This window comes from Oncorhynchus mykiss, chromosome 1 (assembly GCF_057628025.1).
Source record: "Oncorhynchus mykiss isolate SJ-2025 chromosome 1, ASM5762802v1, whole genome shotgun sequence".
In the NCBI taxonomy this organism is placed as follows: Eukaryota; Metazoa; Chordata; class Actinopteri; order Salmoniformes; family Salmonidae; genus Oncorhynchus; species Oncorhynchus mykiss.
In genome coordinates, this window is record NC_143022.1 from 14,840,001 (window position 1) to 14,866,831 (window position 26,831).

At 46.8% G+C, this 26,831-nt stretch overlaps 1 protein-coding gene across 1 annotated transcript in view; it reads right to left on the reverse strand.

The window, feature by feature from the left end:
• LOC110511200 (inaD-like protein) overlaps positions 1 to 26,831 on the reverse strand; it is a 297,471-nt gene that overhangs the window by 6,376 nt on the left and 264,264 nt on the right. Inside the window, exons 35-41 of the mRNA XM_090184789.1 lie at positions 22,867 to 23,060; positions 22,439 to 22,586; positions 15,058 to 15,144; positions 14,549 to 14,681; positions 4,387 to 4,424; positions 4,058 to 4,180; positions 3,730 to 3,834 (exon numbers count right to left, since the gene is read on the reverse strand). Coding sequence (XP_090040915.1) covers positions 3,730 to 3,834; positions 4,058 to 4,180; positions 4,387 to 4,424; positions 14,549 to 14,681; positions 15,058 to 15,144; positions 22,439 to 22,586; positions 22,867 to 23,060 — 828 coding nt within the window. The remainder of the gene's footprint in view (positions 1 to 3,729; positions 3,835 to 4,057; positions 4,181 to 4,386; positions 4,425 to 14,548; positions 14,682 to 15,057; positions 15,145 to 22,438; positions 22,587 to 22,866; positions 23,061 to 26,831) is intronic.

Below are 26,831 nucleotides of genomic sequence, written 5' to 3' on the forward strand. Positions count from 1 at the left end.
CGGCTGCGCCACCCGAAAGCCAGAGTGACTCTGGATAAGAGTGTCTGATCAATGACGTATGTAAAGCCAGAGCGGTAGGTCGAGAGAGAGAGAGAGAGAGAGAGAGATGGATAGAGGAAAGAGACAGCAAAAGAGAGAGAAGGTAGAGAGAGACCAAAGTTGTGAACGAGAACGAGAGAGGGGGCAGAGAGAGATCGAGTCAGACAGTAATTGCTGGGTGTCCTGGGTGGCGTGTGTGTGTTTGGTGTAATCAGCACCAGGCAGCTAGTCTAGTCTAACAGCCCAGTCTAACAGCCCAGTCTAACAGTCCAGTCTAACAGTCCAGTGTAACAGTCCAGTCTGACAGTCCAGGGCTGACAGTCCAGTGCTGACAGTCCAGTCTGACAGTCCAGTCTGACAGTCCAGTCTGACATTCCAGTCTAACAGTCCAGTCTGACAGTCCAGTCTGACAGTCCAGTCTGACAGTCCAGTGCTGACAGTCCAGTGCTGACAGTCCAGTCTAACAGTCCAGTCTAACAGTCCAGTCTAATAGTCCAGTCTGACAGTCCAGTCTAACAGTCCAGTCTGACAGTTCAGTCTGACAGTCCAGTCTGACAGTCCAGTCTGACAGTCCAGTCTGACAGTTCAGTCTGACAGTCCAGTCTGACAGTCCAGTCTGACAGTCCAGTCTAATAGTCCAGTCTGACAGTCCAGTCTAACAGTCCAGTCTGACATTTCAGTCTGACAGTCCAGTCTGACAGTCCAGTCTGACAGTCCAGTGCTGACAGTCCAGTGCTGACAGTCCAGTCTAACAGTCCAGTGCTGACAGTCCAGTCTAACAGTCCAGTCTAACAGTCCAGTCTAACAGTCCAGTCCAACAGTCCAGTCCAACAGTCCAGTCTAACAGTCCAGTCTGACAGTCCAGTGCTGAGGCTGCTGGAGCCGGACCGATAGAGCAGCATTAACATAAAGGCCTGGGATTATCTGACCAAACTGCCAACCGGCTGCAACAAACTGATAACCACACAGTGTCCGGACGGTAGCGCGCACGCGCACACGCACAAGCACGGCAGGATCTACCAATGCACACACATACGGTACACATTAGGTACACACACTGCTAAAGACAGACACATACAGGTTTTTCAAGAATGTATATTTGAAAAATGTATGATTTTATTTACATCTCTTATCAGGAAACATTTATTTGATGGATGTAAAATAATAGGCAATTAAAAAACAATGTGGTTACATTGAGTGATGGGTGTCATCACGTTTGATAACTGATATTTCATTTGACCATACAGAGATGTGTGTGTGTACTGTGTGTGTGTGTATACTGTAAGGACCGATGCTGGAGACAAGAAGCAAGTACAGGGAGTGAACATTTAATGGAAAACGGACAAAAAAACCAAGAACAGTGTCTGGACAGGGAGAACAAAACGACATGAAGACAATAATGCTGACATGGGGAACCAACTGAGGACCAGACAGATATAGAGGGGCAATCAACAAAGTAATGGAGTCCAGGTGAGTCCAATGAGCGCTGATGCGCGTAATGATTGTGACAGGTGTCCGTAATGAAGGGCCCTTGAGGCCCAGAGAGGAGAAGCGGGAGCAGGCGTGCGTGCATTTAGAAAGTATTGACTTCTTGACTTTTTCAACAAAAAAAAATTTACAGCCTTGTTCTAAAATTTATTAAATCTTTTTCCTCATCAATCTACACACGATAACCCATTATGACAAAGTGAAAATAGTTTTTTCAATTTTTTTTGCAAATGTATTAATAAAAAACAGAAATACCTTATTTACATAAGTATTCAGACCCTTTCCTATGAGACTCGAAATTGAGCTCAGGTGCATCCTGCTTCCATTGATCATCCTTGAGATGTTTCTGCAACTTGATTGGAGTCCACCTGCGGTACATTCAATTGATTGGACATGATTTGGAAAAGCCCACACCTGTCTATATAAGGTCTCACAGTTGAAAGTGCATGTCAGAGCAAAAACCAAGCCATGAGGTCGAAGGAATTGTCCATAGAGCTTCGAGACAGGATTGTGTCGAGGTACAGATCTGGGGAAGGGTACCAAAACATTTCTACAGCATTGAAGGTCCTCAAGAACACAGTGGCCTCAATCATTCTTAAATGGAAGAGGTTTGGAACCACCAAGACTCTTCCTAGAGCTGGCCGCCTGGGTAAACTGAGCAATCGGGGGAGAAGGGCCTTGGTCAGGGAGGTTACCAAGAACCCGATGGTCACTCTGACAGAGCTCCAGTTCCTCTGTGGAGATGGGAGAACCTTCCAGAAGGACAACCATCTCTGCAGCACTCCACCAATCAGGCCTTTATGGTAGAGTGGCCAGACGGAAGCCACTCCTCAGTAAAAGGCACATGACAGCCCACTTGGAGTTTGCCAAAAGGCATCTAAAGGTCTCCAGACCATGAGAAACTAGATTCTCTCTTTGGAACTCTTTGGCCTGAATGCCAAGCGTCACGTCTGGAGGAAACCTGGCACCATCCCTACGGTGAAGCATGGTGGTGGCAGCATCATGCTGTGGGAATGTTTTTCAGTGGCAGGGACTTGGAGACTAGTCAGGATCAAGTAAAAGATAAACGGAGCAAAGTACAGAGATCCTTGATGAAAACCTGCTCCAGAGTGTTCAGGACCTCAGACTAGGGCGAAAGTTCACCTTCCAAAAGGACAGTGACCCTAAGATCACAGGCCAGACAACGCAAGAGGGGCTTCAGGACAAGTCTCTGAATGTCCTTGAGTGGCCCAGCCAGAGCCTGGACTTGAACCCAATTGAAAATCTCTAGAGAGACCTGAAATTAGCTGTGCAGTGACGCTCCCCATCCAACCTGACAGAGCTTGAGAGGATCTGCAGAGAAAAAGGGGAGAAACTCCAGAAATACAGGTGTGCCAAGCTCGTAGCGTCAAACTCAAGAAGACTCAAGGCTGTAATCGCTGCCAAAGGTGCTTCAGTTAAGTACGTAATAAAGGGTCTGAATACTTACGTAAATGTATATATATATATATATATATATTTTTTTTTTAAATTTGCAAACATTTCTAAAAAGCATTTTTGTTTTTGTCATTATGGGGTATTGTGTATAGATTGATAAGGGTGAATAAAAAAACATCTATTTTAGAATAAGGCTGCCACATAACAAAATGTGGAAAGAGTAAAAGGGGTCTGAATACTTTCCCGAATGCACAGTATGTATATATTGTGTGTCTCTGTGTGTATGTGTTCCATGTGGGAACCTGGATTATGATCTGTGTGTACCTGGAGAATGATCTGTGTGAACCCAGAGAATGATCTGTGTGAACCCAGAGAATGATCTGTGTGAACCCAGAGAACGATCTGTGTGTATCTGGAGAACGATCTGTGTGTACCTGGAGAATGATCTGTGTGTACCTGGAGAATGATCTGTGTGAACCCAGAGAATGATCTGTGTGAACCCGGAGAATGATCTGTGTGAACCCAGAGAATGATCTGTGTGAACCCGGAGAATGATCTGTGTGAACCCGGAGAATGATCTGTGTGTACCTGGAGAATGATCTGTGTGAACCCAGAGAATGATCTGTGTGAACCCAGAGAATGATCGGTGTGAACCCGGAGAATGATCTGTGTGAACCCGGAGAATGATCTGTGTGTACCTGGAGAATGATCTGTGTGAACCCAGAGAATGATCGGTGTGAACCCGGAGAATGATCTGTGTGAACCCGGAGAATGATCTGTGTGTACCTGGAGAATGATGCTGCCGTAGGCATTCTTCAGCATGGTGACTACATCCCCATGGGACAGGCCTTCCAGAGACTGGGAGTTGATACTCACGATCCTATCACCCACCTGGAGGAAGGGAGGAAGGAAGGAAGGAAGGGGAGAGAGAGAGAGAGAGAGAGAGAGAGAGAGAGAGAGAGAGAGAGAGAGAGAGAGAGAGAGAGAGAGAGAGAGAGAGAGAGAGAGACACAAAAACACGCCAGGGTGAGCCATCACAGACAGTAAGGGGATTCTAAGACACTGTGCGTTCTCTCGCACACTTACACACACGCACGCACACACACATACGTACCTTGAGCCGGTGCGTCTTGGCTGCCACCCCGTTGGCCTGGATCATGGCCAGGAAGATGGGGATATCCCCCAGAGGACTGTCCTTCCCCCCAGCTATACTGATCCCCAACGCATCAGTAGGACCCTGAGAGATATCGTCAATGCTATTATCATTATTAATAATAAACTGGTATAGAAGAGGATATTGTGATTGTTGTTATCATTTTCATGACAATAAAGAAAGCTTCTAGAGTTGAATTGGCAGAGTATACAGTACAGTCTATAGATATAAATGTGCATATTATGAGTAGTTTAAACCCACTAAACATGACTGGAGACAGCTAAACTCACCCTTGTGATCTCCACAGTGCGTATCCCTGTTTCTGCAGCTACAACAAACCCAGAAAAGGAAATAGATGAGGACGGGAAACTAACTGTGTGTAATTCCAGACCGGGCAGTTTCTGAACCTTTTCCTACAGTTACACTCTCTGTGGAAAGGGTCTGGTCCTACTCTCTGTGGAAAGGCTCCTACTCTCTGTGGAAAGGGTCTGGTTCTACTCTCTGTGGAAAGGGTCTGGTTCTACTCTCTGTGGAAAGGGTCCTACTCTCTGTGGAAAGGGTCCTACTCTCTGTGGAAAGGGTCCTACTCTCCGTGGAAAGGGTCCTACTCTCTGTGGAACGGGTCCTACTCTCTGTGGAAATGGTCCTACTCTCTGTGGAAAGGGTCTGGTCCTACTCTCTGTGGAAAGGGTCTGGTCCTACTCTCTGTGGAAAGGGACTGGTACTACTCTCTGTGGAAAGGGTCTGGTCCTACTCTCTGTGGAAAGGGTCTGGTCCTACTCTCTGTAGAAAGGGTCTGGTCCTACTCTCTGTAGAAAGGGTCTGGTCCTACTCTCTGTAGAAAGGGTCTGGTTCTACTCTCTGTGGAAAGGGTCTGGTCCTACTCTCTGTGGAATGGGTCTGGTCCTACTCTCTGTAGAAATGGTCTGGTCCTACTCTCTGTAGAAAGGGTCTGGTTCTACTCTCTGTGGAAAAGGTCCTACTCTCTGTAGAAATGGTCTGGTCCTACTCTCTGTAGAAAGGGTCTGGTCCTACTCTCTGTGGAAATGGTCTGGTCCTACTCTCTGTAGAAAGGGTCTGGTTCTACTCTCTGTGGAAAGGGTCCTACTCTCTGTGGAAATGGTCTGGTCCTACTCTCTGTAGAAAGGGTCTGGTTCTACTCTCTGTGGAAAGGGTCTGGTCCTACTCTCTGTAGAAAGGGTCTGGTCCTACTCTCTGTGGAAAGGGACTGGTCCTACTCGCTGTGGAAAGGGACTGGTCCTACTCTCTGTAGAAAGGGACTGATCCTAATCTCTGTGGAAAGGGTCTGGTCCTACTCGCTGTGGAAAGGGACTGGTCCTACTCTCTGTAGAAAGGGACTGATCCTACTCTCTGTGGAAAGGGTCTGGTCCTACTCTCTGTGGAAAGGGTCTGGTCCTACTCTCTGTGGAAAGGGACTGGTCCTACTCTCTGTGGAAAGGGTCCTACTCTTTGTGGAAATGGTCTGGTCCTACTCTCTGTGGAAAGGGTCTGGTCCTACTCTCTGTGGAAAGGGACTGGTACTACTCTCTGTGGAAAGGGACTGGTACTACTCTCTGTGGAAAGGGTCTGGTCCTACTCTCTGTGGAAATGGTCTGGTCCTACTCTCTGTGGAAAGGGACTGGTACTACTCTCTGTGGAAAGGGACTGGTACTACTCTCTGTGGAAAGGGACTGGTACTACTCTCTGTGGAAAGGGACTGGTACTACTCTCTGTGGAAAGGGACTGGTCCTACTCTCTGTGGAAATGGTCTGGTCCTACTCTCTGTAGAAAGGGTCTGGTCCTACTCTCTGTGGAAAGGGACTGGTACTACTCTCTGTGGAAAGGGTCTGGTCCTACTCTCTGTGGAAAGGGTCTGGTCCTACTCTCTGTAGAAAGGGTCTGGTACTACTCTCTGTGGAAAGGGTCTAACTCTCTGTGGAAAGGGTCTGGTCCTACTCTCTGTGGAAAGGGTCCTACTCTTTGTGGAAATGGTCTGGTCCTACTCTCTGTGGAAAGGGACTGGTCCTACTCTCTGTGGAAAGGGACTGGTCCTACTCTCTGTGGAAAGGGACTGGTCCTACTCTCTGTGGAAAGGGACTGGTCCTACTCTCTGTGGAAAGGGACTGGTCCTACTCTCTGTGGAAAGGGACTGGTCCTACTCTCTGTGGAAAGGGTCTGGTCCTACTCTCTGTGGAAAGGGACTGGTCCTACTCTCTGTGGAAAGGGTCTGGTCCTACTCTCTGTGGAAAGGGTCTAACTCTCTGTGGAAAGGGTCTGGTCCTACTCTCTGTGGAAAGGGACTGGTCCTACTCTCTGTGGAAAGGGTCTGGTCCTACTCTCTGTGGAAAGGGACTGGTCCTACTCTCTGTGGAAAGGGTCTGGTCCTACTCTCTGTGGAAAGGGTCTAACTCTCTGTGGAAAGGGTCTGGTCCTACTCTCAGTGGAAAGGGTCTGGTCCTACTCTCTGTGGAAAGGGACCGGTCCTACTCTCTGTGGAAAGGGACTGGTCCTACTCTCTGTGGAAAGGGTCTGGTCCTACTCTCTGTGGAAAGGGTCTGGTTCTACTCTCTGTGGAAAGGGTCTGGTTCTACTCTCTGTGGAAAGGCTCTGGTTCTACTCTCTGTGGAAAGGGTCTGGTTCTACTCTCTGTGGAAAGGGTCCTACTTTCTGTGGAAAGGGTCCTACTCTCTGTGGAAAGGGTCCCACTCTCTGTGGAAAGGGTCTAACTCTCTGTGGAAAGGGTCTGGTCCTACTCTCTGTGGAAAGGGACTGGTCCTGCTCTCTGTGGAAAGGGACTAGTCCTACTCTCTGTGGAAAGGGTCTGGTTCTACTCTCTGTGGAAAGGGTCTAACTCTCTGTGGAAAGGGACTGGTCCTACTCTCTGTGGAAAGGGTCTGGTTCTACTCTCTGTGGAAAGGGTCTGGTTCTACTCTCTGTGGAAAGGGTCTGGTTCTACTCTCTGTGGAAAGGGTCTGGTTCTACTCTCTGTGGAAAGGGTCTGGTTCTACTCTCTGTGGAAAGGGTCCTACTTTCTGTGGAAAGGGTCCTACTCTCTGTGGAAAGGGTCCCACTCTCTGTGGAAAGGGTCTAACTCTCTGTGGAAAGGGTCTGGTCCTACTCTCTGTGGAAAGGGTCTGGTCCTGCTCTCTGTGGAAAGGGACTGGTCCTACTCTCTGTGGAAAGGGTCTGGTCCTACTCTCTGTGGAAAGGGACTGGTCCTACTCTCTGTGGAAAGGGTCTGGTCCTACTCTCTGTGGAAAGGGACTGGTCCTACTCTCTGTGGAAAGGGACTGGTCCTACTCTCTGTGGAAAGGGACTGGTCCTACTCTCTGTGGAAAGGGACTGGTTCTACTCTCTGTGGAAAGGGACTGGTCCTACTCTGTGGAAAGGGTCTGGTTCTACTCTCTGTGGAAAGGGTATGGTTCTACTCTATGTGGAAAGGGTCCTAGTCTCTGTGGAAAGGGTCCTACTCTCTGTGGAAAGGGTCTGGTCCTACTCTCTGTTGAAAGGGTCTGGTCCTACTCTCTGTGGAAAGGGACGGTACTACTCTCTGTGGAAAGGGTCTGATCCTACTCTCTGTGGAAAGGGTCTGGTCCTACTCTCTGTGGAAAGGGTCTGTTCCTACTCTCTGTGGAAAGGGACTGGTCCTATTCTCTGTGGAAAGGGACTGGTCCTACTCTCTGTGGAAAGGGACTGGTCCTACTCTCTGTGGAAAGGGACTGGTCCTACTCTCTGTGGAAAGGGACTGGTCCTACTCTCTGTGGAAAGGGACTGGTCCTACTCTCTGTGGAAAGGGACTGGTCCTACTCTCTGTGGAAAGGGTCTGGTCCTACTCTCTGTGGAAAGGGACTGGTCCTACTCTCTGTGGAAAGGGTCTGGTCCTACTCTCTGTGGAAAGGGTCTAACTCTCTGTGGAAAGGGTCTGGTCCTACTCTCTGTGGAAAGGGTCTGGTTCTACTCTCTGTGGAAAGGGACTGGTCCTACTCTCTGTGGAAAGGGTCTGGTCCTACTCTCTGTGGAAAGGGACTGGTACTACTCTCTGTGGAAAGGGTCCTACTCTCTGTGGAAAGGGTCTGGTCCTACTCTCTGTGGAAAGGGACTGGTCCTACTCTCTGTGGAAAGGGTCCTACTCTCTGTGGAAAGGGTCCGGTCCTACTCTCTGTGGAAAGGGTCTGGTCCTACTCTCTGTAGAAAGGGTCTGGTCCTACTCTCTGTGGAAAGGGACTGGTACTACTCTCTGTGGAAAGGGTCTGGTCCTACTCTCTGTGGAAAGGGTCTGGTCCTACTCTCTGTAGAAAGGGTCTGGTACTACTCTCTGTGGAAAGGGTCTAACTCTCTGTGGAAAGGGTCTGGTCCTACTCTCTGTAGAAAGGGTCTGGTCCTACTCTCTGTGGAAAGGGTCCTACTCTTTGTGGAAATGGTCTGGTCCTACTCTCTGTGGAAAGGGACTGGTCCTACTCTCTGTGGAAAAGGTCCTACTCTCTGTGGAAATGGTCTGGTCCGACTCTCTGTGGAAAGGGTCTGGTCCTACTCTCTGTGGAAAGGGTCTGGTCCTACTCTCTGTAGAAATGGTCTGGTCCTACTCTCTGTAGAAAGGGTCTGGTTCTACTCTCTGTGGAAAAGGTCCTACTCTCTGTAGAAATGGTCTGGTCCTACTCTCTGTAGAAAGGGTCTGGTCCTACTCTCTGTGGAAATGGTCTGGTCCTACTCTCTGTAGAAAGGGTCTGGTTCTACTCTCTGTGGAAAGGGTCCTACTCTCTGTGGAAATGGTCTGGTCCTACTCTCTGTAGAAAGGGTCTGGTTCTACTCTCTGTGGAAAGGGTCTGGTCCTACTCTCTGTAGAAAGGGTCTGGTCCTACTCTCTGTGGAAAGGGACTGGTCCTACTCGCTGTGGAAAGGGACTGGTCCTACTCTCTGTAGAAAGGGACTGATCCTAATCTCTGTGGAAAGGGTCTGGTCCTACTCGCTGTGGAAAGGGACTGGTCCTACTCTCTGTAGAAAGGGACTGATCCTACTCTCTGTGGAAAGGGTCTGGTCCTACTCTCTGTGGAAAGGGTCTGGTCCTACTCTCTGTGGAAAGGGACTGGTCCTACTCTCTGTGGAAAGGGTCCTACTCTTTGTGGAAATGGTCTGGTCCTACTCTCTGTGGAAAGGGTCTGGTCCTACTCTCTGTGGAAAGGGACTGGTACTACTCTCTGTGGAAAGGGACTGGTACTACTCTCTGTGGAAAGGGTCTGGTCCTACTCTCTGTGGAAATGGTCTGGTCCTACTCTCTGTGGAAAGGGACTGGTACTACTCTCTGTGGAAAGGGACTGGTACTACTCTCTGTGGAAAGGGACTGGTACTACTCTCTGTGGAAAGGGACTGGTACTACTCTCTGTGGAAAGGGACTGGTCCTACTCTCTGTGGAAATGGTCTGGTCCTACTCTCTGTAGAAAGGGTCTGGTCCTACTCTCTGTGGAAAGGGACTGGTACTACTCTCTGTGGAAAGGGTCTGGTCCTACTCTCTGTGGAAAGGGTCTGGTCCTACTCTCTGTAGAAAGGGTCTGGTACTACTCTCTGTGGAAAGGGTCTAACTCTCTGTGGAAAGGGTCTGGTCCTACTCTCTGTGGAAAGGGTCCTACTCTTTGTGGAAATGGTCTGGTCCTACTCTCTGTGGAAAGGGACTGGTCCTACTCTCTGTGGAAAAGGTCCTACTCTCTGTGGAAATGGTATGGTCCGACTCTCTGTGGAAAGGGTCTGGTTCTACTCTCTGTGGAAAGGGTCTGGTCCTACTCTCTGTGGAAAGGGTCTGGTCCTACTCTCTGTGGAAAGGGTCTGGTCCTACTCTCTGTGGAAAGGGACCGGTCCTACTCTCTGTGGAAAGGGACTGGTCCTACTCTCTGTGGAAAGGGACTGGTCCTACTCTCTGTGGAAAGGGTCTGGTCCTACTCTCTGTGGAAAGGGTCTGGTCCTACTCTCTGTGGAAAGGGTCTGGTTCTACTCTCTGTGGAACGGGACTGGTCCTACTCTGTGGAAAGGGTCTGGTTCTACTCTCTGTGGAAAGGGTCCTACTTTCTGTGGAAAGGGTCCTACTCTCTGTGGAAAAGGTCCTACTCTCTGTGGAAAGGGTCTAACTCTCTGTGGAAAGGGTCTGGTCCTACTCTCTGTGGAAAGGGTCTGGTCCTACTCTCTGTGGAAAGGGTCTGGTTCTACTCTCTGTGGAAAGGGTCTGGTTCTACTCTCTGTGGAAAGGGTCTGGTCCTACTCTCTGTGGAAAGGCTCTGGTTCTACTCTCTGTGGAAAGGGTCTGGTTCTACTCTCTGTGGAAAGGGTCCTACTTTCTGTGGAAAGGGTCCTACTCTCTGTGGAAAGGGTCCCACTCTCTGTGGAAAGGGTCTAACTCTCTGTGGAAAGGGTCTGGTCCTACTCTCTGTGGAAAGGGTCTGGTCCTGCTCTCTGTGGAAAGGGACTGGTCCTACTCTCTGTGGAAAGGGTCTGGTTCTACTCTCTGTGGAAAGGGTCTAACTCACTGTGGAAAGGGACTGGTCCTACTCTCTGTGGAAAGGGTCTGGTTCTACTCTCTGTGGAAAGGGTCTGGTTCTACTCTCTGTGGAAAGGGTCTGGTTCTACTCTCTGTGGAAAGGGTCTGGTTCTACTCTCTGTGGAAAGGGTCTGGTTCTACTCTCTGTGGAAAGGGTCCTACTTTCTGTGGAAAGGGTCCTACTCTCTGTGGAAAGGGTCCCACTCTCTGTGGAAAGGGTCTAACTCTCTGTGGAAAGGGTCTGGTCCTACTCTCTGTGGAAAGGGTCTGGTCCTGCTCTCTGTGGAAAGGGACTGGTCCTACTCTCTGTGGAAAGGGTCTGGTCCTACTCTCTGTGGAAAGGGACTGGTCCTACTCTCTGTGGAAAGGGTCTGGTCCTACTCTCTGTGGAAAGGGACTGGTCCTACTCTCTGTGGAAAGGGACTGGTCCTACTCTCTGTGGAAAGGGACTGGTCCTACTCTCTGTGGAAAGGGACTGGTTCTACTCTCTGTGGAAAGGGACTGGTCCTACTCTGTGGAAAGGGTCTGGTTCTACTCTCTGTGGAAAGGGTATGGTTCTACTCTATGTGGAAAGGGTCCTAGTCTCTGTGGAAAGGGTCCTACTCTCTGTGGAAAGGGTCTGGTCCTACTCTCTGTGGAAAGGGTCTGGTCCTACTCTCTGTGGAAAGGGACGGTACTACTCTCTGTGGAAAGGGTCTGATCCTACTCTCTGTGGAAAGGGACTGGTCCTACTCTCTGTGGAAAGGGTCTGTTCCTACTCTCTGTGGAAAGGGACTGGTCCTATTCTCTGTGGAAAGGGACTGGTCCTACTCTCTGTGGAAAGGGACTGGTCCTACTCTCTGTGGAAAGGGACTGGTCCTACTCTCTGTGGAAAGGGACTGGTCCTACTCTCTGTGGAAAGGGACTGGTCCTACTCTCTGTGGAAAGGGACTGGTCCTACTCTCTGTGGAAAGGGTCTGGTCCTACTCTCTGTGGAAAGGGACTGGTCCTACTCTCTGTGGAAAGGGTCTGGTCCTACTCTCTGTGGAAAGGGTCTAACTCTCTGTGGAAAGGGTCTGGTCCTACTCTCTGTGGAAAGGGTCTGGTTCTACTCTCTGTGGAAAGGGACTGGTCCTACTCTCTGTGGAAAGGGTCTGGTCCTACTCTCTGTGGAAAGGGACTGGTACTACTCTCTGTGGAAAGGGTCCTACTCTCTGTGGAAAGGGTCTGGTCCTACTCTCTGTGGAAAGGGACTGGTCCTACTCTCTGTGGAAAGGGTCCTACACTCTGTGGAAAGGGTCTGGTCCTACTCTCTGTGGAAAGGGTCTGGTCCTACTCTCTGTAGAAAGGGTCTGGTCCTACTCTCTGTGGAAAGGGACTGGTACTACTCTCTGTGGAAAGGGTCTGGTCCTACTCTCTGTGGAAAGGGTCTGGTCCTACTCTCTGTAGAAAGGGTCTGGTACTACTCTCTGTGGAAAGGGTCTAACTCTCTGTGGAAAGGGTCTGGTCCTACTCTCTGTAGAAAGGGTCTGGTCCTACTCTCTGTGGAAAGGGTCCTACTCTTTGTGGAAATGGTCTGGTCCTACTCTCTGTGGAAAGGGACTGGTCCTACTCTCTGTGGAAAAGGTCCTACTCTCTGTGGAAATGGTCTGGTCCGACTCTCTGTGGAAAGGGTCTGGTTCTACTCTCTGTGGAAAGGGTCTGGTCCTACTCTCTGTGGAAAGGGACTGGTCCTACTCTCTGTGGAAAGGGACTGGTCCTACTCTCTGTGGAAAGGGTCTGGTCCTACTCTCTGTGGAAAGGGTCTGGTCCTACTCTCTGTGGAAAGGGTCTGGTTCTACTCTCTGTGGAACGGGACTGGTCCTACTCTGTGGAAAGGGTCTGGTTCTACTTTCTGTGGAAAGGGTCCTACTTTCTGTGGAAAGGGTCCTACTCTCTGTGGAAAAGGTCCTACTCTCTGTGGAAAGGGTCTAACTCTCTGTGGAAAGGGTCTGGTCCTACTCTCTGTGGAAAGGGTCTGGTCCTACTCTCTGTGGAAAGGGTCTGGTTCTACTCTCTGTGGAAAGGGTCTGGTTCTACTCTCTGTGGAAAGGGTCTGGTTCTACTCTCTGTGGAAAGGCTCTGGTTCTACTCTCTGTGGAAAGGGTCTGGTTCTACTCTCTGTGGAAAGGGTCCTACTTTCTGTGGAAAGGGTCCTACTCTCTGTGGAAAGGGTCCCACTCTCTGTGGAAAGGGTCTAACTCTCTGTGGAAAGGGTCTGGTCCTACTCTCTGTGGAAAGGGTCTGGTCCTGCTCTCTGTGGAAAGGGACTGGTCCTACTCTCTGTGGAAAGGGACTGGTCCTACTCTCTGTGGAAAGGGTCTGGTTCTACTCTCTGTGGAAAGGGTCTAACTCTCTGTGGAAAGGGACTGGTCCTACTCTCTGTGGAAAGGGTCTGGTTCTACTCTCTGTGGAAAGGGTCTGGTTCTACTCTCTGTGGAAAGGGTCTGGTTCTACTCTCTGTGGAAAGGGTCTGGTTCTACTCTCTGTGGAAAGGGTCTGGTTCTACTCTCTGTGGAAAGGGTCCTACTTTCTGTGGAAAGGGTCCTACTCTCTGTGGAAAGGGTCCCACTCTCTGTGGAAAGGGTCTAACTCTCTGTGGAAAGGGTCTGGTCCTACTCTCTGTGGAAAGGGTCTGGTCCTGCTCTCTGTGGAAAGGGACTGGTCCTACTCTCTGTGGAAAGGGTCTGGTCCTACTCTCTGTGGAAAGGGACTGGTCCTACTCTCTGTGGAAAGGGTCTGGTCCTACTCTCTGTGGAAAGGGACTGGTCCTACTCTCTGTGGAAAGGGACTGGTCCTACTCTCTGTGGAAAGGGACTGGTCCTACTCTCTGTGGAAAGGGACTGGTTCTACTCTCTGTGGAAAGGGACTAGTCCTACTCTGTGGAAAGGGTCTGGTTCTACTCTCTGTGGAAAGGGTATGGTTCTACTCTATGTGGAAAGGGTCCTAGTCTCTGTGGAAAGGGTCCTACTCTCTGTGGAAAGGGTCTGGTCCTACTCTCTGTGGAAAGGGTCTGGTCCTACTCTCTGTGGAAAGGGACGGTACTACTCTCTGTGGAAAGGGTCTGATCCTACTCTCTGTGGAAAGGGTCTGGTCCTACTCTCTGTGGAAAGGGTCTGTTCCTACTCTCTGTGGAAAGGGACTGGTCCTATTCTCTGTGGAAAGGGACTGGTCCTACTCTCTGTGGAAAGGGACTGGTCCTACTCTCTGTGGAAAGGGACTGGTCCTACTCTCTGTGGAAAGGGACTGGTCCTACTCTCTGTGGAAAGGGACTGGTCCTACTCTCTGTGGAAAGGGACTGGTCCTACTCTCTGTGGAAAGGGTCTGGTCCTACTCTCTGTGGAAAGGGACTGGTCCTACTCTCTGTGGAAAGGGTCTGGTCCTACTCTCTGTGGAAAGGGTCTAACTCTCTGTGGAAAGGGTCTGGTCCTACTCTCTGTGGAAAGGGTCTGGTTCTACTCTCTGTGGAAAGGGACTGGTCCTACTCTCTGTGGAAAGGGTCTGGTCCTACTCTCTGTGGAAAGGGACTGGTACTACTCTCTGTGGAAAGGGTCCTACTCTCTGTGGAAAGGGTCTGGTCCTACTCTCTGTGGAAAGGGTCCTACTCTCTGTGGAAAGGGTCTGGTCCTACTCTCTGTGGAAAGGGTCTGGTCCTGCTCTCTGTGGAAAGGGACTGGTCCTACTCTCTGTGGAAAGGGACTGGTCCTACTCTCTGTGGAAAGGGTCTGGTCCTACTCTCTGTGGAAAGGGACTGGTACTACTCTCTGTGGAAAGGGTCCTACTCTCTGTGGAAAGGGTCTGGTCCTACTCTCTGTGGAAAAGGACTGGTCCTATCTCTGTGGAAAGGGACTGGTTCTACTCTCCGTGGAAAGGGTCCTACTCTCTGTGGAAAGGGACTGGTGCTACTTTACCTGCGCTCTGTGATGATGTCATGCCCACTGTCATTGGCTTCCTGACGTTATTGAGGAGCTGAGAGGTGGAAGGGGTGGAGTTTAGCAGGGGGTGGGGTGTGACGATTGTGCTGTTGGCACTCACGTGACTCATCTGCTAGAGAGAGGGAGGGGGAACAGAGCTATGATCCAGTCAGGAGAAAACACACACACTGAGGCGTGCTGCCCGGTGGCGGTAAGTTTGGCTGGGTGGCTGAGTGACATACAGGCCTGCTAAACAGCCATTAGATGGCCATTTTGGCTTCCATGCACGTGATGAATGGAGAGAAGGAGGAGAGACAGGGGTATTAATGACACAGCAGCCAGGGTCAGTCGATGACTGAGCTTATGCATGCAAGCACCCAGGCAGTGGGGGTGACAACGGGCACACGCACACACACACACGCACGCACACACACACACACACACACGCACACACGCACACACGCACACACGCACACACACACACACACACACACACACACACACACCTGGCTTCCCTGGGAGGGACGTCTGGAAGAGAGCCAGGAGGCAGCCTTCAGTCGGCCCAGCTCCAGGAGCACCACCCCCCTGGCACACTGCAGAGGCACAGGTAGCGCACAGCACGTAACTACCAGAGCAGAGCAGCTAGGGACTGGCCTTACAGTGTCTAAGGCTTCACTACAGACCCTGGTTCGATCCCGGGCTGTATCCCGACCGGCTGTGATCGGGAGTCCCTTAGGGACTAAGGGAGGGCTTGGCTGGGGTAGGCAGTCATTGTCAATAAGAATATGTTCTTAACTGACTTGCCTAGTTAAATGAAGGTTCAAATAAACAATATACAATAAACAATACAAAATAAAGAACCTTATCTGACAAGGGCACAGGATATTGTTGTTATATGTTGTTATATACCTCAGCACTGTAAATGTAGTGTACACTACTGTAGCAAGGGCACAGGATAAAGTGTTGTTATATACCTCAACACTGTAAATGTAGTGTACACTACTGTAGCAAGGGCACAGGATAAAGTGTTGTTATATACCTCAACACTGTAAATGTAGTGTACACTACTGTAGCAAGGGCACAGGATAAAGTGTTGTTATATACCTCAGCACTGTAAATGTAGTGTACACTACTGTAGTAAGGGCACAGGATAATGTGTTGTTATATACCTCAGCACTGTAAATGTAGTGTACACTACTGTAGTAAGGGCACAGGATAATGTGTTGTTATATACCTCAGCACTGTAAATGTAGTGTACACTACTGTAGTAAGGGCACAGGATAAAGTGTTGTTATATACCTCAACACTGTAAATGTAGTGTACACTACTGTAGCAAGGGCACAGGATAAAGTGTTGTTATATACCTCAGCACTGTAAATGTAGTGTACACTACTGTAGCAAGGGCACAGGATAAAGTGTTGTTATATACCTCAGCACTGTAAATACACTACTGTAGTAAGGGCACAGGATAATGTGTTGTTATATACCTCAGCACTGTAAATGTAGTGTACACTACTGTAGTAAGGGCACAGGATAATGTGTTGTTATATACCTCAGCACTGTAAATGTAGTGTACACTACTGTAGTAAGGGCACAGGATAATGTGTTGTTATATACCTCAGCACTGTAAATGTAGTGTACACTACTGTAGTAAGGGCACTGGATAAAGTGTTGTTATATACCTCAACACTGTAAATGTAGTGTACACTACTGTAGCAAGGGCACAGGATAAAGTGTTGTTATATACCTCAACACTGTAAATGTAGTGTACACTACTGTAGCAAGGGCACAGGATAAAGTGTTGTTATATACCTCAGCACTGTAAATGTAGTGTACACTACTGTAGTAAGGGCACAGGATAAAGTGTTGTTATATACCTCAGCACTGTAAATGTAGTGTACACTACTGTAGTAAGGGCACAGGATAATGTGTTGTTATATACCTCAACACTGTAAATGTAGTGTACACTACTGTAGCAAGGGCACAGGATAATGTGTTGTTATATACCTCAGCACTGTAAATGTAGTGTACACTACTGTAGTAAGGGCACACAAAGCACCCACTTTAGAGGGTCCCCACATAGTAAAGAACTGTAGCCAAACCAACACAAAGCCTCTCCGCTCCACCAATTCATAACAGAGCACTGCAGCCTTCGAACATAAATGTACCATCTGTGACCCCTTGTGGAAGAAGGAAGAAGAGTTTGGTGGCTAGTGACCGGCTGGTACAGAGAGCTCGAAAGATTGTAATCCTAAAAACCGGAAATGATCTGCTTTTGTTATTACATAAATGCTACAAAATGAACAAAAAGTGACGTTAGCTGATTAAGATTATCCCATAGGACAAAACATGTAATATCTCCTAAGCCTGTGTTTACCACAGACCTTATTTTCGGCTTTTATCCAAAAACATGAATTTTCCCATAGGCTTTGTTCAACGAACAGTACCTACAAAAAGACTCCATTACTATTGCACTCTATGGTTTTGGACTCTGACAATGAGAGGGATGTTCTTTGATGTGTTACTTTGATTGTGTTTCAAGTATTAGCTGTAGTTATTTGTTTTAGTGTAGTTCTTTGTCTGTGAAGGCTGTAGTTATTTGTTTTAGTGTAGTTCTTTGTCTGTGAAGGCTGTAGTTATTTGTTTTAGTGTAGTTCTTTGTCTGTGAAGGCTGTAGTTATTTGTTTTAGTGTAGTTCTTTGTCTGTGAAGGCTGTAGTTATTTGTTTTAGTGTAGTTCTTTGTCTGTGAAGGCTGTAGTTATTTGTTTTAGTGTAGTTCTTTGTCTGTGAAGGCTGCTGTTATTTGTTTTAGTGTAGTTCTTTGTCTGTGAAGGCTGTAGTTATTTGTTTTAGTGTAGTTCTTTGTCTGTGAAGGCTGTAGTTATTTGTTTTAGTGTAGTTCTTTGTCTGTGAAGGCTGTTGTTATTTGTTTTAGTGTAGTTCTTTGTCTGTGAAGGCTGTTGTTATTTGTTTTGGTGTAGTTCTTTGTCTGTGAAGGCTGTTGTTATTTGTTTTAGTGTAGTTCTTTGTCTGTGAAGGCTGTTGTTATTTGTTTTAGTGTAGTTCTTTGTCTGTGAAGGCTGTAGTTATTTGTTTTAGTGTAGTTCTTTGTCTGTGAAGGCTGTTGTTATTTGTTTTAGTGTAGTTCTTTGTCTGTGAAGGCTGTAGTTATTTGTTTTAGTGTAGTTATTTGTCTGTGAAGGCTGCTGTTATTTGTTTTAGTGTAGTTCTTTGTCTGTGAAGGCTGTAGTTATTTGTTTTAGTGTAGTTCTTTGTCTGTGAAGGCTGTAGTTATTTGTTTTAGTGTAGTTCTTTGTCTGTGAAGGCTGTAGTTATTTGTTTTAGTGTAGTTCTTTGTCTGTGAAGGCTGCTGTTATTTGTTTTAGTGTAGTTCTTTGTCTGTGAAGGCTGTAGTTATTTGTTTTAGTGTAGTTCTTTGTCTGTGAAGGCTGTAGTTATTTGTTTTAGTGTAGTTCTTTGTCTGTGAAGGCTGCTGTTATTTGTTTTAGTGTAGTTCTTTGTCTGTGAAGGCTGCTGTTATTTGTTTTAGTGTAGTTCTTTGTCTGTGAAGGCTGTAGTTATTTGTTTTAGTGTAGTTCTTTGTCTGTGAAGGCTGTAGTTATTTGTTTTAGTGTAGTTCTTTGTCTGTGAAGGCTGTTGTTATTTGTTTTAGTGTAGTTCTTTGTCTGTGAAGGCTGTTGTTATTTGTTTTAGTGTAGTTCTTTGTCTGTGAAGGCTGTAGATATTTGTTTTAGTGTAGTTCTTTGTCTGTGAAGCCTGTAGTTATTTGTTTTAGTGTAGTTCTTTGTCTGTGAAGGCTGTAGTTATTTGTTTTAGTGTAGTTCTTTGTCTGTGAAGGCTGCTGTTATTTGTTTTAGTGTAGTTCTTTGTCTGTGAAGGCTGTAGTTATTTGTTTTGGTGTAGTTCTTTGTCTGTGAAGGCTGTAGTTATTTGTTTTGGTGTAGTTATTTGTCTGTGAAGGCTGTTGTTATTTGTTTTAGTGTAGTTCTTTGTCTGTGAAGGCTGTAGTTATTTGTTTTAGTATAGTTCTTTGTCTGTGAAGGCTGTAGTTATTTGTTTTAGTGTAGTTCTTTGTCTGTGAAGGCTGTAGTTATTTGTTTTAGTGTAGTTCTTTGTCTGTGAAGGCTGTTGTTATTTGTTTTAGTGTAGTTCTTTGTCTGTGAAGGCTGTTGTTATTTGTTTTGGTGTAGTTCTTTGTCTGTGAAGGCTGTAGTTATTTGTTTTGGTGTAGTTCTTTGTCTGTGAAGGCTGTAGTTTTTTGTTTTAGTGTAGTTCTTTGTCTGTGAAGGCTGTAGTTATTTGTTTTAGTGTAGTTCTTTGTCTGTGAAGGCTGTAGTTATTTGTTTTAGTGTAGTTCTTTGTCTGTGAAGGCTGTAGTTATTTGTTTTAGTGTAGTTCTTTGTCTGTGAAGGCTGTAGTTATTTGTTTTAGTGTAGTTCTTTGTCTGTGAAGGCTGTTGTTATTTGTTTTAGTGTAGTTCTTTGTCTGTGAAGGCTGTAGTTATTTGTTTTAGTGTAGTTCTTTGTCTGTGAAGGCTGTAGTTATTTGTTTTAGTGTAGTTCTTTGTCTGTGAAGGCTGTAGTTATTTGTTTTAGTGTAGTTCTTTGTCTGTGAAGGCTGTAGTTATTTGTTTTAGTGTAGTTCTTTGTCTGTGAAGGCTGCTGTTATTTGTTTTAGTATAGTTCTTTGTCTGTGAAGGCTGTAGTTATTTGTTTTAGTGTAGTTCTTTGTCTGTGAAGGCTGTAGTTATTTGTTTTAGTGTAGTTCTTTGTCTGTGAAGGCTGTAGTTATTTGTTTTAGTGTAGTTCTTTGTCTGTGAAGGCTGTAGTTATTTGTTTTAGTGTAGTTCTTTGTCTGTGAAGGCTGTAGTTATTTGTTTTAGTGTAGTTCTTTGTCTGTGAAGGCTGTAGTTATTTGTTTTAGTGTAGTTCTTTGTCTGTGAAGGCTGTAGTTATTTGTTTTAGTGTAGTTCTTTGTCTGTGAAGGCTGTTGTTATTTGTTTTAGTGTAGTTCTTTGTCTGTGAAGGCTGTAGTTATTTGTTTTAGTGTAGTTCTTTGTCTGTGAAGGCTGTAGTTATTTGTTTTAGTGTAGTTCTTTGTCTGTGAAGGCTGTAGTTATTTGTTTTAGTGTAGTTCTTTGTCTGTGAAGGCTGTAGTTATTTGTTTTAGTGTAGTTCTTTGTCTGTGAAGGCTGTAGTTATTTGTTTTAGTGTAGTTCTTTGTCTGTGAAGGCTGTAGTTATTTGTTTTAGTGTAGTTCTTTGTCTGTGAAGGCTGTAGTTATTTGTTTTAGTGTAGTTCTTTGTCTGTGAAGGCTGTTGTTATTTGTTTTAGTGTAGTTCTTTGTCTGTGAAGGCTGTAGTTATTTGTTTTAGTGTAGTTCTTTGTCTGTGAAGGCTGCTGTTATTTGTTTTAGTGTAGTTCTTTGTCTGTGAAGGCTGCTGTTATTTGTTTAAGTGTAGTTCTTTGTCTGTGAAGGCTGTTGTTATTTGTTTTAGTGTAGTTCTTTGTCTGTGAAGGCTGTTGTTATTTGTTTTAGTGTAGTTCTTTGTCTGTGAAGGCTGCTGTTATTTGTTTTAGTGTAGTTCTTTGTCTGTGAAGGCTGTTGTTATTTGTTTTAGTGTAGTTCTTTGTCTGTGAAGGCTGTTGTTATTTGTTTTAGTGTAGTTCTTTGTCTGTGAAGGCTGTAGTTTTTTGTTTTAGTGTAGTTCTTTGTCTGTGAATGCTGTAGTTATTTGTTTTAGTGTAGTTCTTTGTCTGTGAAGGCTGTTGTTATTTGTTTTAGTGTAGTTCTTTGTCTGTGAAGGCTGTAGTTATTTGTTTTAGTGTAGTTCTTTGTCTGTGAAGGCTGTAGTTATTTGTTTTAGTGTAGTTCTTTGTCTGTGAAGGCTGTTGTTATTTGTTTTAGTGTAGTTCTTTGTCTGTGAAGGCTGTAGTTATTTGTTTTGGTGTAGTTCTTTGTCTGTGAAGGCTGTAGTTATTTGTTTTAGTGTAGTTCTTTGTCTGTGAAGGATGTTTTTATTTGTTTTGGTGTAGTTCTTTGTCTGTGAAGGCTGTAGTTATTTGTTTTGGTGTAGTTCTTTGTCTGTGAAGGCTGTTGTTATTTGTTTTAGTGTAGTTCTTTGTCTGTGAAGGCTGTTGTTATTTGTTTTAGTGTAGTTCTTTGTCTGTGAAGGCTGTTGTTATTTGTTTTAGTGTAGTTCTTTGTCTGTGAAGGCTGTAGTTATTTGTTTTAGTGTAGTTCTTTGTCTGTGAAGGCTGTAGGTATTTGTTTTAGTGTAGTTCTTTGTCTGTGAAGGCTGTTGTTATTTGTTTTAGTGTAGTTCTTTGTCTGTGAAGGCTGTAGTTATTTGTTTTAGTGTAGTTCTTTGTCTGTGAAGGCTGTTGTTATTTGTTTTAGTGTAGTTCTTTGTCTGTGAAGGCTGTTGTTATTTGTTTTAGTGTAGTTCTTTGTCTGTGAAGGCTGTTGTTATTTGTTTTAGTGTAGTTCTTTGTCTGTGAAGGCTGTTGTTATTTGTTTTAGTGTAGTTCTTTGTCTGTGAAGGCTGCTGTTATTTGTTTTAGTGTAGTTCTTTGTCTGTGAAGGCTGTAGTTTTTTGTTTTAGTGTAGTTCTTTGTCTGTGAAGGCTGTAGTTATTTGTTTTAGTGTAGTTCTTTGTCTGTGAAGGCTGTAGATATTTGTTTTAGTGTAGTTCTTTGTCTGTGAAGGCTGTAGTTATTTGTTTTAGTGTAGTTCTTTGTCTGTGAAGGCTGTTGTTATTTGTTTTAGTGTAGTTCTTTGTCTGTGAAGGCTGTAGTTATTTGTTTTGGTGTAGTTCTTTGTCTGTGAAGGCTGTAGTTATTTGTTTTAGTGTAGTTCTTTGTCTGTGAAGGATGTTGTTATTTGTTTTGGTGTAGTTCTTTGTCTGTGAAGGCTGTAGTTATTTGTTTTGGTGTAGTTCTTTGTCTGTGAAGGCTGTTGTTATTTGTTTTAGTGTAGTTCTTTGTCTGTGAAGGCTGTTGTTATTTGTTTTAGTGTAGTTCTTTGTCTGTGAAGGCTGTTTTTATTTGTTTTAGTGTAGTTCTTTGTCTGTGAAGGCTGTAGTTATTTGTTTTAGTGTAGTTCTTTGTCTGTGAAGGCTGTAGGTATTTGTTTTAGTGTAGTTCTTTGTCTGTGAAGGCTGTTGTTATTTGTTTTAGTGTAGTTCTTTGTCTGTGAAGGCTGTAGTTATTTGTTTTAGTGTAGTTCTTTGTCTGTGAAGGCTGTTGTTATTTGTTTTAGTGTAGTTCTTTGTCTGTGAAGGCTGTTGTTATTTGTTTTAGTGTAGTTCTTTGTCTGTGAAGGCTGTTGTTATTTGTTTTAGTGTAGTTCTTTGTCTGTGAAGGCTGTTGTTATTTGTTTTAGTGTAGTTCTTTGTCTGTGAAGGCTGCTGTTATTTGTTTTAGTGTAGTTCTTTGTCTGTGAAGGCTGTAGTTTTTTGTTTTAGTGTAGTTCTTTGTCTGTGAAGGCTGTAGTTATTTGTTTTAGTGTAGTTCTTTGTCTGTGAAGGCTGTAGATATTTGTTTTAGTGTAGTTCTTTGTCTGTGAAGGCTGTAGTTTTTTTGATCATAAGAAAACCCTTTAGCAATTTTTCTTTCAAAAACAAGGACATTTCTAAGTGACCCCAAACCTTTGAATGGTAGTGTATGTTTGTCTATAATAATGGCAGTTTTATTCAAACTGGACTGCAGGCCGTTTCATACATCAAGTCTATGTGGTTGGTTTTTGGTGTGACGGTGAGCCCTTTTGGTGTGACGGTGAGCCCTTTTGGTGTGACGGTGAGCCCTTTTGGTGTGTGAGCCCTTTTGGTGTGACGGTGAGCCCCCCCCCCCTCCTCCCCCCCTCACCTTGAGAATGGCAGCTACCGTCTCCTGCAAGGCAGACCTCATGTCATCTCCGTTGACAGAGATAATCTGGTCCCCTTGCATCAGCCGGCCATCCAGCTCGGCGGCGCCCCCTTTCACCACGTCCGAGATGAACACCCCTGTGCCGTTCCTACCATATAAATAAAATACTTGATTCATTCCTATGGCTACGTACACTCAAAATGGATCTCATCCTTGCCATCGTAGGGAGAGCGTGTAGGTAACCAGAGAACACCACTGACAACAAACCCCAGGTAAGAGTGTAGCAAATAGCTACAGCATAGATCCCCTTACATGTCTTCCTGGTTCCCATTAAACTCCCTGATAGTGATAAAACTTATTTTATGAAGACACAATGAATGTGTGTGTGTGTGTGTGAGTGTGTGTGTGTGTGTGAGTTGCTACTGTACCTCTTGCCGACGATACTGAGGCCCAGGCCACGGCCAGCCTTTTTCTGCAGTTCCACACTGAACACATCTAGGTTCTCCTGGTCGCGGTACCTCGCCTCGTCCCGTAGAACCTTTAGATACACCTTGGCCGGGGTCTGCCTTAGGGCTGTGATGGCATCCTCATGGGCCACGCTACGCAGGTCCACACCATTTACCTGGATGGTCGCGCACGCATGCACGACACACACACACACACACACACATCTCTAGTGAAGGCCAGAGAAATGTATAATTCCAGTAGAGGGAGACATTGGCTAAATTGAGTGCACTGGAGAATATGACAATGGGAGGTTATAAGAGCTGCAGAGTTAACTGTGATCTCTCTATTTTTCTTCTCTATTGCACAGTTATCAGACCTGTTAGACAAGGTGAGGAGAGAGAGAGAGAGAGAGAGAGAGTTAGAGAGTGTGTGAGAGAGAGAGAGAGAGAGAGAGAGAGAGAGAGAGAGAATGAGAGTGGGAGAGAGAGAGAGAGGGAAGGAGAGAGAGAGGAAGGAGAGTGGGAGAGAGAGAGAGAGGGGGAAGGAAGGAGAGAGGGAGAGAGAGAGAGAGAGCGAGGGAAGGAGAAAGGGAAAGAGAGAGAGAGGGAAGGAGAGAGGGAGAGAGAGAGAGAGGGAAGGAGAGTGGGAGAGAGAGAGAGAGAGTGAAGGAGAGTGGGAGAGAGAGAGAGAGGGAAGGAGAGTGGGAGAGAGAGAGAAAGAGGGAAGGAAGGAGAGAGAGGGAAGGAAGGAGAGATGGAGAGAGAGAGGGAAGGAGAGAGAGAGGGAAGGAGAGTGGGAGAGAGAGAGAGGGAAGGAGAGAGAGAGGGAAGGAGAGTGGGAGAGAGAGAGAGGGAAGGAGAGAGGGAAGGAAGGAGAGAGGGAGAGAGAGAGAGGGAAGGAGAGAGGGAGAGAGAGGGAAGGAGTGAGGGAGAGAGAGAGAAAGGGAAGGAGAGAGAGAGAGAGAGAGAGAAAGGGAAGGAGAGAGGGAGAGAGAGAGAGAGGGAAGGAGAGAGGGAGAGAGAGAGAGAAGGAGAGGGATATAGAGTGAGAGAGAGAGAGAGAGTGAAGGAGAGAGAGGGAAGGAAGGAGAGAGGGAGAGAGAGAGAGAGGGAAGGAGAGAGGGAGAGAGAGAGAGGGAAGGAAGGAGAGGGAGAGAGAGAGAGGGAAGGAGAGAGGGAGAGAGAGAGAGAGGGAAGGAGAGTGGGAGAGAGAGAGAGAGAGAGAGAGGGAAGGAGAGAGAGAGAGAGGGAAGGAGAGAGAGGGAAGGAAGGAGAGAGAGAGAGAGAGAGAGAGGGACCCCACTATAAACATCCCGACAGTAAACTCCTCCCCCAACATCTCACACACACATTCCAACATAAACATTAATGGCATTAACCTGAACACACAGAAAACACATGAATCACAGTTCCACTCATGACACAGAAAGGACACCCCTGTCCGACTCCCGGGTCGACCCGTGCCAACCGTGTTAGTGGCCAGGGCTCCATGTAGAACCCTCCCCTGGGGTCCCCTGGCCTCTTTGGTACTGGGGGTTTGTAGAGCCCCCTCCATCTAAAACTCACCATACTCTCTGCCCCACATACCCCCTGCCACTGATGTGTCCTGTGTCCTGTTAAGCTCCTAATGTTCCTTACCTTAATGCAGAGGTTGTAGAGGGCTCGGAGTGTTCAAATCTAACAAGTCTTCCAAACCCCCTTGCCAGTCCCCAGTCTCTGCAGTCACCTGCAGTGGACCCTCCCCCTTCAGCTGCTCTAACAACCCCACTTACCGGCTCAGACAGTGCCTCCTGGACTTCCCCCTTCAGCCGCTCTAACAACCCCACTTACCGGCTCAGACAGTGCCTCCTGGACTTCCCCCTTCAGCCGCTCTAACAACCCCCCTTACCGGCTCAGACAGTGCCTCCTGGACTTCCCCCTTCAGCCGCTCTAACAACCCCCCTTACCGGCTCAGACAGTGCCTCCTGGACTTCCCCCTTCAGCCGCTCTAACAACCTCCCTTACCGGCTCAGACAGTGCCTCCTGGACTTCCCCCTTCAGCCGCTCTAACAACCCCCCTTACCGGCTCAGACAGTGCCTCCTGGACACCCCTCCTCCACCAGCAGCCGCAAGTCACCCAGCCTTAGTAAACCCGCTGCCATCAGTCGCTCCTGCAGGGTGGCCGACTGAACCGATCTCAAAGGGATGGCTGGGTTGTGGAAGACAGGCTCCTCCCACAGCCCAAACTCCACACCCTATTCTCGTGTGGGCCTTAGCAGCTGCCAGGCTCTCAGCACCGCAGGTTGTTGATTATCAGCACCCTCCCTCTACATGACACTTGGGACAGGAGTCACCGCCACCTGGCCAGTCTTGACACCACTGCCCGTGACAGCCCCTTCCAGTTCTTCCTGACCCACCTTTCCGGGCCCAGGTACAGCCCCAACATTTTAAGCCCTTCACAACCCCACTGCAAACTCCCTGGAAGCAGAGGGGGGGCCCTATCCCCCCCATGCCCCACATAACAGAGCTTCGCTTTTGTCCCAGTTCACCTTAGCTGATGAAGCGCCCTCGTACACCTTCAGACTGGTCTCTGGTGCCTGCATATCCTGACCCTCCCTGACATTCACAGAAACGTCATCTGCATACACTGACACTGCTATGCCTGTCAACACACCCATGCCTGTCCAGCATACTCCCTGCAGTCTACTGCGTAGCAGGCCCAAAAAAGGCTCAATGGCATCCTTGTCTAATGCCTCACCCAGACTGGCCTACTGAGCCCCCCTCCCACCTTGACCATACATGACGCTCCAGCATACAACACCTTCACACAGGCCAAAAACCTTTCCCAAAACCCAAACATCACATTAAACAGATACTCATGGTCCACTCTATCAAAAGCCCTCTCTTGATTTAAAGAGACCAGTCCAAACATCACATTAAACAGATACTCATGGTCCACTCTATCAAAAGCCCTCTCTTGATTTAAAGAGACCAGTCCAAACATCACATTAAACAGATACTCATGGTCCACTCTATCAAAAGCCCTCTCTTGATTTAAAGTGACCAGTCCAAACATCACATTAAACAGATACTCATGGTCCACTCTATCAAAAGTCCAGATGTCTGCTCTATAGAGTCCAGATGTCTGCTCTATAGAGTCCAGATGTCTGCTCTATAGAGTCCAGATGTCTGCTCTATAGAGTCCAGATGTCTGCTCTGTAGAGTCCAGATGTCTGCTCTGTAGAGTCCAGATGTCTGCTCTGTAGAGTCCAGATGTCTGCTCTATAGAGTCCAGATGTCTGCTCTGTAGAGTCCAGATGTCTGCTCTATAGAGTCCAGATGTCTGCTCTATAGAGTCCAGATGTTTGGTCTGTAGAGTCCAGATGTCTGCTCTATAGAGTCCAGATGTCTGCTCTATAGAGTCCAGATGTCTGCTCTATAGAGTCCAGATGTTTGGTCTGTAGAGTCCAGATGTCTGCTCTATAGAGTCCAGATGTTTGGTCTGTAGAGTCCAGATGTCTGCTCTATAGAGTCCAGATGTCTGCTCTATAGAGTCCAGATGTTTGGTCTATAGAGTCCAGATGTCTGCTCTACAGAGTCCAGATGGGACTTCAAGCTGTTAGCGAGGACCTTGGCAAATATCTTGTAGTCCGCACAGAGATATGCCACAGGCCTCCAGTTCTTAAGTTCACACAAGTTCCCTTTCTGGACAGGAGAGTCAGAACTGCCCGACGACACCTCATCGGCAATTCTCCTACCCCGACGCACTCAGGCAAAGGAAGTCCAGTCCAATTATTCCCCAGAATTTTTATAAAACTCAACTGGGAGTCCATCAACCCCCGGTGCAGGGCTGGGGGACATCGGAGTTACGGCCTCTGCCAGTTCATGGGACAACAGGGAAATTGTTGATGGAATTTATATGTTTAAATGAATGATTAGAATATTCCACCCTGAAACCATATAATTGT